Genomic DNA, 17,850 nt, shown 5'->3' with positions numbered 1-17,850 from the left:
AGATCAGCAAGAGAGAGTGAGTGAGGCTCGTAGGCAGTGACAACGAAGAAGAAGGGAGGCGGCCCCTTTCTTGCGCGAACTGGAGGAGAGGTTTTGGCGGAGAGGGTTTCGATCGAGATGGCGCGTTTTATTTCTTTTGCCGCGGGTTTTGTTTCAAAATTTAGGGTTCTGACGCCCACACGTTTTACCCCAAAATTTCAGCAATAAAAAAAACTTTCAGCGACCGGTGTTGTCGCCGGTCGCTGATACAGTTGGTCGCCGGAATTTGAGTGAAAATCTTTATTTTTGGGGAGAAATTGAGCATCAGCGACCGGCGTCACCACCGATCACTAAAGCTCCATTTTGCTGTAGTGAAATATCGAAAAAGGGGTTGGCAGATAGATCGGGATAAATTTTCCTGTCCAATGAACGGGACTAATTATTTCGTCCGGCTTTCTTTAATTTACCCGACCAGATTAATTGCTAATTTTACTTGGCGAAAAAAACAAATCTTGGACGGGGTAGATTATCCCGTCCAGTACTGTAGTATTTTTTTTAAAAATAATTTTATTATCTAAGATGAAACCAGAAACCAAAAACCAAAAAAAAAAAAAAAAACTACAGTACCGGACGGGATAATCTATCCCATCCAAAAAAAAAAAGCTACAGTACCAAAAACCAGATGAATGGTGCAGAATTTTCAAATCAAGTGATTTTCTACCTATCTAAAAAAATTCTAAAAAATGTAAAATTTGGTAAACAAGTTCATATGGAGATCATGTTGAACGGTTCAGATCGACTGTTAGGATTTTAAAAACTCAAATAATGAGCTGTTGCACGGAAGTCCTCTATGCTACGCATAACATATTAGCATTGAGAGAGAAAGAGAGAGATAGGCTAATAAACAATCGATTATTCCTAGCCTCTCGTGCAACTAAGTCTTATTTCTATTTTTAAAGTCCAAATAATCGATCCAAACCGTTAGATGTGATCTCCATCTTAAAATGTGCTAGGAGACCAAATTTTACATTTTTGAAATTTTTTTACTATTTATTAAGCCACTTTGAAAATCGCTGATCCAACGGTAGCCTCTGATTTTACTATTTGGTTAAGCCACCGTTGGATCAGCGATTTTCAAAGTGGCTTAATAAATAGTAAAAAAATTCCAAAAAATGTAAAATTTGGTCTCCTAGCACATTTTAATATGGAGATCACATCTAACGGTTTGGATTGATCATTTGGACTTTAAAAATCAGAAAATGACTTGGTTGCACAGGAGGCTAGGAACAATCGATTGTTTATTAGCTTATCTCTCTCTATATATATATATATATATATATATATATATAGAGGTAGGCTAATATACAATCGATTGTTCCTAGCCTCCCGTACAACCAAGTCGTTTTCTGATTTTTAAAGTCCAAATGATCGATCCAAACCGTTAGATGTGATCTTCATATTAAAATGTGCAAGGAGACCAAATTTTATATTTTTTGAAATTTTTTTACTATTTATTAAGCTACTTTGAAAATCGCTGATCCAACGGTGGCTTAACCAAACAGTAAAATCAGAAGCTACCGTTGGATCAACGATTTTCAAAGTGACTTAATAAATATTAAAAAAATTCCAAAAAATGTAAAATTTTGTCTCCTAGCACATTTTAATATGGAGATCACATCTAACGGTTTGGATTGATCATTTGGACTTTAAAAATTGAAAAACGACTTGGTTGCACGGGAGGCTAGAAACAATCGATTGTATATTAGCCTACCTCTATATATATATATATATATATATATATATATATATATATATAGATGTGCTACGGTGAGTTGCAAAGTAAAGCGACTATTTTACTTCACGCTCATATTTTGCGATTTTAAAGTTCAAAACATCGATCCGAACCGTTCATCTTGTTCTCCATATTGAAATGTGCTTGGAGACCAAATTTTATATTTTTTGGAATTCTTTTACTATTTATTAAGCAATTTTGAAAGTCGCTGATCTGATGGTCCAGGAAATTTTACTATTTTTCACTATTCACGACAAAACAACAATTTTCAAAAATGCTTAATAAATAGTAAAAAAATTCCAAAAAATGTAAAATTTGGTATCCAAGCACATTTCAATATGGATTAAACATCTAACGGTTCGGATTGGTCGTTTGGACTTTCAAAATAAAAATACGGCGTGAAGTAGAAACGCGTTTTACTTCGCAACTCACCGTAGCCCATCTGATATATATATATATATGAGGAGGGATCCGATTACACCTTTTTTTGGTGACATCGGATTACACCCTATGTTTACAAATTTCAAACAGTAGACGGGTACAAAAAATTCAACAATCTAAATATAGTCATTTTGTTAAATACTTAATAAATAGTAAAAAAGTTCCAAAAAATGTAAAATTTGATCTACAAGCACATTTTAACATATCCATTATGTTGAATGATTTGGATCGACTATTTGGAATTTGAAAACTTTGAAAATGGAGAGTATAATTTGATGTCACCAAAAAAGGATGTAATTGGATCCCTTCTATATATATATATATATCTCACATGTAGAAAATATAGCATCTTAATTGCTATCTCTATGATTAGGACTGTCAAAGAATTAAGATTGTAGAAAGTACCGAGTTACGAAGTAAGGGTCTTGTTTTACTTCACGCTCGTATTTTCTATATTTGAAACTTCAAAGAGATAATTCAAACAGCTCAACATGATCTCTATATTGAAATGTGTTAGGAAACCAAATTTTACATTTTTAGAAAATTGTTTACTATTTTTTTAGGATATTTCAAAATCACTATTTTTATGGTCCAAAATCCGTTCAAAAACAACATTTTTCTACCTATCTAAAAATGTAAAATTTAGTCTCCAAGCACATTTCAATATGGATATCATGTTGAGCAGTTCAGATCGACTATTTAATCTTTAAAAACAGAAATATTAGTGTGAAGTAAAACAAAATTCTTAATTCGCAACTCACCATAGCCATCTATATAATGTCCTTAATATGAATATAATATCAGCATACCATCATACATTCACTACAGAAATATATATAATAAATTCATATTGTTGCAATGTCAGTCAATACATCAACTTTACGAATTAAGGATCGGAGCTCATATACGGACACATTCATTATTTTCAATATTTTAATTTAATTTGTTTATCAATATTAATATTGTTGAACTAAACGAAAAAATAACGAAGGAATTTTGAACCGATTCCGATCGAATGAAACAATATTATATATACGTGTTTTATGATTTAACTTAACGAATTTGTAATCTAATTTAACTATTTAAGAACTTAATTTATTTAAATAAGTTATTATAAACCAGTTGATGAGTTCAATATTACTACTGAGTTTGACTAGTATAACATCAGTGTTTATTTTAGTCTATATAACACCAACTCCAAAACATATCGAATTGACTTCAAACGGTAAATCCAAACCGTTCAAACCGATCTACTTCATTAATTAGTTGTGTATTTACATGCAAAATTTATAATTTTTTAAATTTATTTAGTATTAAGTCAAGCTGTCAAATGTGTAAATTTTTAAGATAATTTTAATACATTCATTTTTCAACATTTTTACCACTCGATTTGATACTAAAATAACTCAAAAATATAAAAAATTTGTGTGTAAATGCATCATTCATAAAATAAATCAATTTAAATGGTTTGAATTAGTGGTTTGAAGTTTATTCAATCAATTTTAAAATTAATATTATATAACACCGATGTTATACTATAGTCCAACGAGTAGCAAACTCATTGCTACTCGTGACATTAAAATTTTAAAATATAATACTGCACTGCACGCCATAGGAAAGTGAGAATGACTAGATTTGCGACACCTGGCTTTGATAGATTCACTGTACTTGCATTTGGAAATTAATACAGTTGAATTAATGATGAAAGCGAGATAACACTTTGACATCCTGTTATCTGTTTATCCAACTCCTTATCATGTTTGAAAAAATAAATAAGAATAATATTTATTTATTCTTAACTTATCATATACGAACAAGAATAGAGATTTTTCCGTAATTACGAAAAATGATACAAATAAAGACCATCTTTATACGTTAAAAATAAAATTATATGCATAGAGATGATATATAATACGATAAAATTTTGTAATTTACTAAATTTTTATAATACAAATGAGGAGGGATCCAATTACATTTTTTTTTGTGACACCGAATTACACTCTCGATTTTCAAAGTTTTCAAAGTTCAAATAGTCGATTCAAACCGTTCAATATAATGCATATATCAAAATTTGCTTGCAGATCAAATTTTACATTTTTTGGATTTTTTTTACTATTTATTAAGTATTTAACAAAATCGCTATATTCAGACCATTAAATTTTTGTACTCATCTTAATCAATAGTAAAAAAATTCAAAAAAAATATAAAATTTGATCTGCAAGCACATTTTAACATATCCATCATATTGAACAGTTTGGATCGACTGTTTGAACTTTGAAAATATAAAGTGTAATCCGGTGTCACCAAAAAAGAGTGTAATTGGATCCCTCCTCAATACAAATTAGTTGTATTATTATTATTTTTATTTTTTGTTCTTGTATTGAAAAATATTTTATTAAAAGCACAAATCGTTGTGTTCATAACACGTACTTTTATATGAATATCAACGGATGGGATTTGAATTGCAGGTTGGTGTTATTCCTGAAGAATAACAGCAGATTAATTAACTAATTAAGTATATTCACATGCATAATACGAAACAAAAAGGTCCCTGTTTGTAAGATACGAATTAACTGCATGCAATATTTGAAACAGATCGATACATTCATTCAGAGCACACAAAAGCTGAAATTTTGAGCATCTAGTAGCTAGCTATGCTATCACATTTTGGGCATCTCTGGACTTAACACCTGGCTTCTAGGCTATCACATTTTCAAGATATATCCATGAATTCCACACATACAAGTGCCCCGGCAAACGAATTAATTCTTACATACATGAACGGTACAGGTACATGCATGAATCATGAATTAATGTCTAGTTTCTTCATAATCATGCGGTCAAGCTGATTACTTGACCAGCATATATTGTTGAACATGCGGAGAAGACAAATTAAGTTCTTTAATTTGAAGATAACGAATGAAATACGGATAAAGACAAAATAAATTATCCTTTCCCAATCATATCCATGCCGCGCGCAAAGCGAACAGTATGTCGAATAATGGAGGATCAGCGACCGTTCGGACATATATTGCATGAATTTTTCAGATCTTCTATAGTCATAAATCTGTAAATAACTATGTAACGGATAGAAAATATAACGATAAGTCGACACCATGTTAAAATGATTCGATTTCACAATAATGTATCACAAGCGTTGCACAATGAAGATCTCACAATGAGTGATAAATTTAGGAAAAAATTATATGCATTGATTATCTTTTAAAAAATCTCTATTTAGAAATGTTGTTATAGGTAAGTTAACTGTTTTTTCTATAATGAAAATGGGGTTCGGCCTTTTAATAAAAAAAAAATGTTGTTATTTTTTAATTGAATATCTTTAAAAAATATTATTTGATATTGTTTGTCTCATTTCACATATTGTGTATAAAATTGTTGAAATATTTTTTTGTCGAATGAAAAAATATTTTGTATTCAATTCTTATTAGCCATTATTTATTTCTTTATATATTACTTTATTGATTATACATATTACCAATACATTTTTTTTATTTGTATTTCCTGTCAACACTACGCAGTGGCGGAGCCAATAGTCTACAGGGGTGGGCAGCTGCCCACCCCTGGGTTTCATTTTTTTTTTTGTGTGTGATCAGTATTGCTATTTGATCTTGCCCTACTCTGATTTGAAAACCGTCCAATCCTGATCTAATTATACAATAATTAATAACAGCTCATATTAAAAAGTTTTGCCACAACCCATGTCTCTTGGCTCCATTGTTGGAGCGTCTCTCCCAGCAATAAGAAAGGAGATTTATGAATTCTGATAATAGAAAGGAAAACAATGATAAAATAAGAAACAACAACGATAAATGAGGGAAGCCAAAAAAAGACGGACAAAAAAAAAGGAAGCAACGATAAGAAATAAGAGGAGAAGCGATAAAAAAAAAGAAGTGAAAAATAGAAACAGAAATTAAAAAAGAAGAAACAAGGGTTGAAGGTTGAAGTACGAATTGTAAGTAAAAAGCGAAATTCAGAATCTTTGAATGGTAACTCTAATTTAGAATTTTTTAATCTTTGAATCTGTGATTTAGTAACTTTTATATTAATAAAACTAATGTGCTTGGAAATTACCAATTAGAATCCTTGAATTTACAATTGTTGAATTTGTTGAAAATTTTGTATTTGTTGTTGAATTGTTGGACTTATTAGATCAATAGAGTTGAATTTTTGAATTTATTGAAAATTTTGTATTTATAATTGGATTGTTGGACTTATTAGATCATTAGATGAATTTTTCTGCCTACCTCTTACTCCAAATCCGGACTATGCCACTGACACTACGTATGTGATTTTACTGAAACTTTTTATTTCTATGATTACAAAAATACATCACAGAAAATATATATATATATAAAAAAAAAAAAACTTTCAGAAATTGTTACCTCTTATGGTTATTGGGCCTTCTTTTATTTTAAAGCTTGATAGGAGCGGTTATTGGGCCTTATCTCTCCCATTTACTCCTCAAATTTTCTTCGGATTTATAAAATATTGAAGCCCATATAACTGAATTTTGTTTCAAGGCCTATACCCATCACCATATAACTGTTTCGAATTCCTTACACATCGACCCATGCCGGATAGGTTTTAATCTACTGTTCAGGCAATCTCTAGAATCGCTATATATATACACACTAGTATATTGTCCGTGCGTTGCAACGGAGACATTATAAGAGAACAAAGCTTATAGCATGAAGTAAGCAGCTCAAAGAAAAATATATATGTCATAGTTTTGTCACAATGAGTAAGAACAACAAAAACATGCATCGGTACACCATTAAGTGTGCAAAAAATAAATGTCAAACTGGAAAGGTGAATCCTGAAGCTAGTATATGAAAGTATAAAGACAGAAAAAAAAGTATCTTAAAGCTAGTGTGTGAAACACAAGACTTGTCACATAAGAAAATTATCATGTCAACATGTATCATAATTCTTTTCAAGCATTCCATGTTAATATTAGAATTGTTATTTTTGCTTGCAGTTCCGGTTAAAAATTGAATAAGTGATTGGAGGTACTGGTTCTTTCATGTTCCAATGAATTGAAGCCTAGAATACTATAATACAAAGCTAAGATTGATTGGCATATTCTGAAAATTAATAAGAAAGAACAACAAATAAAATAAAAAAAGATCAAATATAACATGAAAAAAATCTTGAAATATCATTGCCAGTATGATTCTCTTCGATGTACTCCTATATTTTCTGAAAATGAACCATAAAAATATGAAAAATAGATTATAATTGCTCGAATTGAAAAAAATAAAAATATTAAAAATATTAAAATAATATGGTTCGTACCTTATTCCTCGTTTAAGACTTCCCGATAAACAAGGGCGGAACATAGTGGTGGGGAAAGGGTGCTAAGCACCCCTATAGTTTAAAAATTTGTAGTTTGGTCCATTAAATTTTGTAATTTTTATATGCATTAATATCTTTTATCCCCCTTTATAAAATGAAATTACACTATATTTGATTTTTCAGCCCCTCCAATCTCTATTTTTTAGTTCCGCCACTGCCGATAAACTATATTTTTTGTAAAAGTATAAGAATGGAGAAAAGGAATTTAAACCAAAGAAACGTTAACTCAGCATCAACAAGCAGTAGCTTCATTCTTTTCTTTGACAGATAGTGCTGAACATTAAACTTTTGCTCAACTCGTGCACACAAGTTCCATTTGCGTAATACATAGGGACGAAGAACAGTAAATGGAGGAAATGGTTTCTTCCTCTTCAATATGTGAAAATAACAAAAATAAATAAATAAAAGAGACCATGAACAACAAGCAAAGACAGATGATATAATCCTTATAAGTTGAACTTTTATAAAGCAAAAGTACCGTTCATCTGACTCATTTTCTTCATTCTCCAGTTTAATTTCTGTTGTAAATTCCTTTTGTCCACTCGGTTCATCTTCTCCTATAGTAACTGTGACAGACGACTCAACAATATTGGATTGTAGATTGCTATTAGTGACATCCTCATTCACATGAGATCCACCTTTGGTTGTCATTTAACAGTATCTAGTACCATTAAAAATTAAAGTTATAAATCAACATTAATCAGGTGTCTAGTGAGTAAAAAAAACAGTAAAGGGCCAAAATTGCTTCCAAAAAATTGAACTGCTAAACCAATTTTTAAGCATCCCACGTTACCTTGAACTGCTAAACTAATTTTTAGTGAAATACATTTGACCCATGTAATCCAGTACACCTTGATTAAATTATTAAATCAAGTTGAACACTTGAATGCAACAAAAATTAATTAATTAGAATTCATAGAGCAATAAATCCATATCAACTATCCATTAATAAAAATGAATCTATTAACACCAATCAAATAGCTTTTACTTACTGAGTTGAACACAATAGAACAATAAATCTCAATTTTAGGCACATGATCCAAATAAATACAAATAGAAAGACTATCTTGAAATACCCTACACAATAGAGCAAAATAACGTTGGTACTTTGTAGGTACCGTCAACCCAGAAGTCAAATGAAGGTACTATCAACCAAAATAACCTATTTCCAACTAACATATACAATCGAGACCTAGAAGAGATACCTGGCGATCAACTCCAAGTTAAACAACGGCAGCCACCACCCCTCTTAATAAATCTTTAGGGTTTCTCCTTATACTCGCATCTCCATTCTATTATTTAATCTCATGGTAGTATCTATAGAAAGAAAAAAAGAAAAAAAAATAAGGAAGTGAACAAAATCTTGATTTTCATTGCCATCGGAAAGTGTTTTGATTTGAGATAGAGAAATAGGGAAAGAAAGAAATTGAAAGTTCAAATTTCGGTTCCACCAAAGGAAGGTGTTTTGGTTTTCATTGCTATCGGAAGAAATGAAAACAAAGAAACAAATTATACAGATGGAGTCGTATCTAATTAGAAAGAGAGAAATAGGGAAAGAACTTATTATTAGGAAAATAAGGAAACATTATCAGATAATTAATTAGAAAAGTTATATTGCATATATTTACAATGCGCTATATTATTAGGAAAGTTAAATCCTTAATTTTGTTCTTTATACGTAATTTAACAGTATCAAATGAAAGTAAATAAGGAAACAATACAGTACATTACAATTAAAATTAAATTTGAGAATATAATTTTTTGTGTGGCGGTACGTGTGGCGAGTATGTTTTGAGTTAAATTTAGATTTCTACACATTATTCAAATGCATTTAATCAAAAGAAGATAGATTATGTAATTGGAGGGCTAAGATTGAATTCAAAATTTGAACTTTCAATCGTAGCCATTGGCGGATCGGACACTCAACGTGTTTAATAATAGAATGGAGATTTCCAATCTATTTTTGTAATTATTTTATTTGAATATCTATAAGTTTTGAGAAAAGATCTTGGTCCACAGACCTTTGTTCACGGTTTGTCCACAACCTTATCCATTCCCTAGTTCAAATGTCTTTAACTTCCGATGGTTCCCACCTTCTAACGGGTCTCGTCTCCTCTTATTTAAAAATATCATCGTGCGACACCGAACGTTCCTTTTCTGAATTTCATTTCCAAATCTTCCATTTCTGATCAGATCTGCTCCGCAATTTCCTTCCTCTTTCCAATCAGATCTAGTCTCTCATCTATGCCGCTCCGTCCGCCACTGTTCTTCCTACTCATCCCCCGTCGCCTCCTCACGCCACCATCCCCATCTCCATCCCGATCTCAACCGCACCTAAGCATCCGGCTTTTGTTCCTCCTTCAATTGCCATTACCGTCGTCCCAATTGCCGATCTCAATCGTGACCCTCCTCTCATCACAATGGAGGCGGCATCATCGCACCCTCCTCCTCACCGTCGATCGGATAGAAGTTGCCAGGGTTGAAAAACAGGGCAAAATTTAAATCCAGTGAGTTATTTCTTTATTTCTGTTGAATTTCGATATGGAGGAGATATGAGGAGATGATTTGAGAAAGGCGACATGGATGAGAGATGATAGAGAGGCGATATGGAGTATTGATCTATTAATTTTACAGTATTCATCTTGTAATTTTATAGTATTCATCTTGTGGAAATCTGGATGAAAGAGATGGTAGAGAGGCGATATGGAGTATTGATCTATTAATTTTACAGTATTTCTCCTGTTAATTTTACAGTATTCATCTTGTGATTTTACAATATTCATCTTGTGGAAATCTGGAGGAAATAGATGATAGAGAGGCGATATGGAGTATTGATCTGTTAATTTTACAGTATTCCCTCTGTTAATTTTACAGTATTCATCTTGTGAAAATCTGGAGTAAAGAGATGATAGAGATGTGATATGGAGTATTGATCTTATCAATTTACAGTATTCACCCAATTAATTTTACAGTATTCATTTTGTGAACGGTTACTAATGTTTAACAATGTGGTTGTGAATATTTAATGTATTGATGATTTATAGTTTGCATCTATTAGTTTTACTGTTTACAACTTTTAAATTTATAGTATTGAATTTTGCAGTGTGTTTATCTCAGTTTTATAGTGTTTTAGGTTTTAGATTTACAGTTTTATAGTTTGCATCTGTTAGTTTTATAGTTTACATTTGAAAATTTTACAATATTGAAGTTCTAGAGTTTGCATCTTTATATTTTACGGTATGTGTAGTTTTAATTTATAGGATATAGAGGCATATATAAATATTAATAATTGAAGAAAAAAATTAAAATTAATTTTAATTTTGAAAAAGAAAATTTGATTCAAAAAAAATAATTTTGATGCCAAAAAATATATTTTGTATAATTTCCGATATTATTTTGAAAAAACTGCAAGTTTGATAAGTGATTCAATTTTAAAATGTTCTAGAATGTTTTAAAACTGTCATTAACTGTAAGTTAGAGAAGTGCATCAAGTGGTCCCGCATTAAGTACAGTTAGTTGTGCAAGTTGCAAGTACACAAAATGGTTCTGCTGAATGTTAGAAACTTAAAGTGTTTTTTTTTGTAAGATTTGTTATACAAGTTACAGCATTAAATTAGTAATTTTACAGGATTGGCGCAAGTCAAATGATAGCTTTTCTGTGAACAAACTGTGGATAAAAAGCTGTGGACAATTAGACGCTTCATTTTTCATTTTATCTCATCAGTAATTAAATCATCTTCTATATTTTATTTATTTTAATGAAATCAGTTGTTGATTCCTCATCCAGATTATGTCCCTCAGATGAGTAGCAAGTTTAGCATGACCCCACACCGATTTTTTCATTAATAGAAAAATCATAAAAAAAAATTGACAATAATTAATGACTTCGGCAGATTTCAAAATATAAGAAACAGTTATGGTTTATAACGTTCCATCAAATGTTATAAACTATAACTTCCAAATTAGTCAAATCAATTGAACTCTTAATCAACAAAATAACAAAAAACAAAAATCAGAATGTTACTAATTTCTACAACATCCGAACCCAAAAAAGAAATTTATTATCAAACTTGAAAAATTATTCGTATGTCATTTGAATATTAATTATCAAACTTGAGAATTTTTTTGAAAAGTCAATTACTTCACACGCTGAAAGCATCCATAGTAAAACTAAAAATTCCAAACTTTTAATTATTTACATTCACAAATCACAATGCATGTTTGCCGAAACTTTTTTAAATACCATAATAAATAAAAAATAAAAAAAGGTAATGTCCCCCGGGCTACAGTTCCTCAAAAATCCCCGTGTATAAAAGCATTCCCTTTTTAGCTTAGGTCTGACGCGTTTTTAACTGCCACAATTGCCATAATTTTAACTGCTATAATTTCAAGTACAATATGTATGTTTACAGAATTATATGTGTATGTTTACAGGATATTATGTGTATGTTCACAGAAGGTGGTCCCCAACAGCTATCACGCGTTTTCAACAGCTGTCATGCGTTTTTAACAGCTTTCACGCATTTTTATGTTTACAGGATTTGTTGAATTAGTTTACAGGATTTAGTATTGATGTTTACATAATTAGTTGAAAATATCCGGGAATTTTTGGGGAACTGGAGTTGGGGGACTGTTAGCTGCTTCCTAAAAAAAACAAAATACCTCTGTTTTGGGAGAATTCCACATTTACCCAGGTTGTAGATTGACTCTGGGATCTCATTTGGGGGGACCGCAGAGCCAATCTACTGCCCCACTGTGCATGTTACAATAACCCAAAACACTCTTTGCGGCCCGCTAAGTGAGGCTGCAAATTGGCTCTGCGGCCTTAGTAAATGTGGAATCCCCCCAAAAGAGAGGTGTTTTGTTTTTTTTATTTTTTATTATGGTATATAAAAAAATTTCAGGCATGTTTGTACCGGATCCGTATCGTCCCAAGTTCAAGACAATTCAAATGGACAGCTCAGATTTACTCACAGCTGGTGTCTCTTCGAAATAGAGTAATAGAGTAATATCTTGTGCTTTGAGATTCGTGTTAAGTTAAAAGAACGATCATGAACCGTTCGTTTTAATAATTAATTGTACTCAGTCAGGTAACCTTGGGGGTATGAATTCTGTTTGCACCATAACGATTTTTTTTATACTTTGAAATATGTTGAATTCGTTAATTATTGTCGATTAATTTGTTTTGTTTTTCCTATTAATAAAAATTTGGTTACACGACAGGTTTGACAGACAAACAGGAACGGAACACGTATGGCTTAGTCGGCATGACGCATAAATTATTCACTAACCCTCATTTATTTTCAAAACTAAACTAATTATAATCTAATTTTATTATAGTTATTGAAGAGAATTCAATATTAGCCTCTATATATATAATAAAAGTTACTCACTATACACTATCCTATGTAATTCGGTTGAACTAAACAATCTGAAATTTAATTTGGTTTATCCATATATTTCGATTTTAATTTACTTTATGAATTTATTTTAATCAGTTCAATTATATTTTTAAAAACTAATTAAAATTTTAATTTATCTATTTTATTTCAGTTTCAACCGAACCGAACTAATGAACACCAATTTACTTATAAGTTGTTTTGGTACGTAGCGATCTGGTAAGTACACAATGATTTGTTGACTTAAGTAGCTACAAGAATGTGACAATATTCACGAGGGTAAAAAGTGACTATCCGCAAAGGTATACTGACATAAAAGTGTTTTTTCTATTAGCAACGGTATACCGACAGTATCTCTCACAGAGATGCTGTCCCATTCTTGTAATAGACAGCACAATTTTCTAGCTCAGTGGCCGTGTAAAATCAAAAGCTCTACAAAACTTGAGATATTGTCGTCAAGCTAAAATTCCAGTGTTACTAATAAATAGGAATTAAGTAATTATTCTCTGCTACAATGGAGTAATATATGGACCACTTCCACTTGTCCACTTAATTGGTCGCACTACTATACCTGTAGCTTTAATAGGTTTACATCATAAATTAATTTTTAATTCATTGTTTTCAATTAAATATATTCGGATCATTTTTTTGTCGTCTCTGTTTGACAAATTTGAAAGAATTTTTTTTTAAAACCATAAATAAAAAAAAAAATTTACCAAATCAACTTGATTGCTTTATTTTTTTTACAAAACTATAAGTACTGAGATGTTATTTCAGTCCATTTTTTTTAGACCAAATTACCATTTCGGTCTCAGACATTTTCACATATTTCGAAAAAAAAAATTGAAAAATTATGAAAATACTTGGGACCGAATTGTCATTTCGGTCTAAAAAAAAATAAAAAGGAATCGAAATGGCATTTCAGTCCTTGTGGTCTTTGTAAAAAAAAATCATTTTGGTTTCATAAAAAAAAAATAATAATTAATTATGATTTATAAAAAAAAATTCCATTTGAAATCTTAATTACGGCGGAGATGCAGCGTCTAAATCGGCACTAGAAAAAATACACAAATCATGTGATTAATTAACTTTGAAGGGTACATCGGGATTAATTATTACACTAGCTGCTTAATTTGTTCAATTTATTAGATTCTTCAAAATAAATATGATTTAATGAGAAGTCAAACAAGGGATATATATATCGATAGATCCGACACTTTCATATAGTGTTAATAGTCAAATACGAGTCAGAAGGAGATAGAAAGAAAATATTTTTATATTCATAGCAGAATTAATTGTATTCGTATTTTATTTTTTGTTATTATAAGTATTAGTTATATGATATCTGTACCTTATTATTATTTGTGAAAATTAACGAGTAACGAATACTTATTGAAAAATTAATAGTTTATATAATTAAATCTTAAAATATAAAAACAAATAAATATATTATACATACACCATATACTTATATGATACATGAATAAATAATTATCATATTTTTTTTATATATATCTATTGATCATAAAGTAACAATTACACAGTAAACTTGTTTTCATATACTTATCCATTAAATTAAAAAAAAAAAAAAACTTAACCTATATATAATACAATATAAATTGGATAAGTTGAGATTACCAATTAAGAGGAGGGATCAAGTTACAACACTTGAAAGTTACAACAAAGTTACAACATCATTTTTTTTCATTTTCAAAGTCCAAATCGTCGATCCAAACCGTTAGATATTCAATCTATATTAAAATGTGCTTACAGACCAAATTTTACATTTTTTGAAATTTTTTTGCTATTTATTAAGATGGGTACAAAATTGCTGTTTTTAATGGTGCAGAATTTTAATAAAAACAGCGATTTTGTACCCATCTTAATAAATAGCAAAAAAATTTCAAAAAATGTAAAATTTGGTCTGTAAGCACATTTTAATATAGATTGAATATCTAACGGTTTGGATCGACGATTTGGACTTTGAAAATGAAAAAAAATGATGTTGTAACTTTGTTGTAACTTTCAAGTGTTGTAACTTGATCCCTCCTCACCAATTAATTAGAACCCTAAAATCACGCCGGATCTGCATATATATATAAGCTGAGCTGTCACGTGTATACATTAATACATATATATAGTTTGATGATTTTGATCACAAAATGTCATATTGGATTTGAGGGGCCAGCTGGAACATGTTTTGGTTGAAGCAGAAACTTTTTGTATCTATTTCGAACCGTCTTTTAAATGGACGGTCGACATGTCATCATTAATTAAAAGATATTGCTAAAGAGGAGGGTTCAAATGCCTCCATGTTTTTGTGCCTCTATCATGCCTCCATCTCTCTCCATTATTTTCAAAGTTCAAACAGTCGATCCGAACCGCTCAACCTAACCTCCATACTAAAATATGTTTGGAGACCAAATTTTATATTTTTAGAAATTTTTTTACTATTTTTTTAGATAGGTGCAAAATCAGTCAATCTGAACCATCTAAAAACAGTATTTTTGTACCTATCTAAAAAAATAGTAAAAAAATTTCTAAAAATATAAAATTTGGTCTCCAAACATATTTTAGTATGGAGGTTAGGTTGAACGGTTCGGATCGACTGTTTGAACTTTGAAAATGATGGAGAGAGATGGAGGCATGATGGAAGCACAAGAACATGGAGGCATTTGAACCCTCCTCATTGCTAAAAAGGCAGAATATATCATAGCTTCATTATGGACAGACAGGTATCTGCGATATATTCCGATCCCATCCATTGATATTCATTGAGATTCGTGCATAAAAAATCTGAACGACTAGGATCGAAATAAACAAGTTCCTGTGTTATTCCTCAGATTTATTTCCCTTCATTATATATATATATATATATATGGGTCCAGCTAATTTGCTGCTGGCAGGATTTTAGCCGGAGGTGTTGCCGCCCTTTTTTATTAAGCTGGTTTGAAAACCACCGATTTCAGTAAATTTCTGCAGCATTGAAATCAGCGGTTTTCAAACCAGCTTAATAAATAGTAAAAAAATTCCAAAAAATGTAAAATTTGGTCTCCAAGTAGATTATAGTATAGATTTAACATCTAACGGTTTGACTTTGTTGTTTGTACATCACAAAAAAAAAAGGCTGGGAGCACCGCCGACAGAAATGTTGCCGGCAGCAAATTAGCCACAGCCTATATATATATATAGAGAGAGAGAGAGAGAGATGGGCTATGGTGCATTGCAATGCATGGAGGAGTTTGTGCATTGGACCATAAATCTAAAATTCAAAATTCAAATTGCTGATCCAAACCGTTCATCTTGTTCTCCATATTAATATGTGCTTGGAGACCAAATTTTACATTTTTCTGAATTTGTTTACTATTTATTAAGTATTTTACAAAATTGTTGATCCAACGGTGGCGTAACAAAACAGTAAAATCAGCAGCCACCGTTGGATCAACAATTTTGTAAAATACTTAATAAATAGTAAAAAAATTCAGAAAAATGTAAAATTTGGTCTCCAAGCACATATTAATATGGAGAACAAGATGAACGGTTTGGATCGGTCATTTGAATTTTGAATTTTATATTTATGGTCCAATGCACAAACCCCTCCATGCATTGCAATGCACCATAGCCCATCTATATATAGAGAGAGAGAGTCCGGCTAAATTGCTGCTGGCAGCAGTTCTGCCCAAGTGCTGCCGGGGCTATATTTAGCCGTGTGATGTCCAAACAACAAATCCAAACCGTTAGATGTTTAATCTATATTATAATCTACTTGGAGACCAAATTTTACATTTTTTGGAATTTTTTTACTATTTATTAAGCTGGTTTGAAAACCGTTGTTTTCAAAACTGCAGAAATTTACTGAAAACAACGGTTTTCAAACCAGCTTAATAAATAGTAAAAAAATTCCAAAAAATGTAAAATTTGGTCTCCAAGTAGATTATAATATAGATTAAACATCTAACGGTTTGGATTTGTCGTTTGGACATCACACGGCTAAATATAACCCGGCAGCACTTGGGCAGAACTGTTGCCAGCAGCAATTTAGCCGGACTATGTATATATATATATAATTAAACAAGCAAGCAATCAAGAAGTAATTAAGTAACCGCTACAAATAATTAAAAAAATATAATCTAAACATGCAAATGTACCAATTTAACATGCCACGTGACTCCTGTTTTCAATCAATTAATGCATCTCAATTCGGCATTCCAATTATCCATACAAAATGTCTATCAATCTACGTACAATACATGCATATACGTATACAAGAAAAAACAATACAAAAATAGCAAAAGAAAGAAATGAGAAACATATATATAAAAATAAGTAAACAAATCACCTTCCCCTAGTCGTAGTCCGAGCCAGAGGAATAAGCTCCGAAAGAGGTGTAGCAACTGGCGACAGTACCGGTGAACTCCTACATAACGGACATGTAGCGCTTAATCTTAGCCACTCATCAACACATGCGACATGAAAACAATGCCCGCAATCGGGTCCCCGTCTCAACACATCCCCACTTACATACTCTCCTAAACAAATCGGACATGCATCATCCCCACCGGCACCGGCATTATTCTTGTTATCCCCTTGACCAGAATATTGGTGTACAAATTTTGGATAGAAAGCGTCAATTGTATACAAATCAAGACCGACGACGAAGTTTGGTGGTGAGGAGGAGGGGGGAGGAGGTAGCGGAGATGAAGGGGAGATCGGGAGAGGGGATTTGGATCTGGCACAGAGGTAGGAGGCAAGGAGAATGGTGGAGATGAGAACAAGGAGACCAACAGCAATGGCAATGCCGTAGCCAAGACCGACACCGGCTGCAGAGGTGGGAAGGGATGGAGGTGGGAAGGGGGTGGACAT

The 17,850-nt window shown here is 31.4% G+C and overlaps 1 protein-coding gene across 1 annotated transcript; it reads right to left on the bottom strand.

Annotated features, from left to right (window-relative positions):
* Window positions 1–17,307: 17,307 nt before the first annotated feature.
* Window positions 17,308–17,850, bottom strand: LOC144576176 (putative RING-H2 finger protein ATL69). The gene has a single exon (XM_078326461.1). It carries the CDS (start codon window positions 17,848–17,850, stop codon window positions 17,323–17,325), a length of 528 nt encoding a protein of 175 aa, XP_078182587.1. The 3' UTR covers window positions 17,308–17,322.

The sequence above is a fragment of the Carex rostrata genome, chromosome 25 (genome assembly GCF_964058835.1).
Source record: "Carex rostrata chromosome 25, lpCarRost1.2, whole genome shotgun sequence".
NCBI classification, from domain to species: domain Eukaryota; kingdom Viridiplantae; phylum Streptophyta; class Magnoliopsida; order Poales; family Cyperaceae; genus Carex; species Carex rostrata.
This window is presented reverse-complemented; position numbering and strand designations above follow the sequence as displayed.

Bases quoted from the DNA above. Each gene is read 5' to 3' on its own strand.
- LOC144576176 (XM_078326461.1), bottom strand. From the start codon at position 17,850: ATGTCCACCCCCTTCCCACCTCCATCCCTTCCCACCTCTGCAGCCGGT.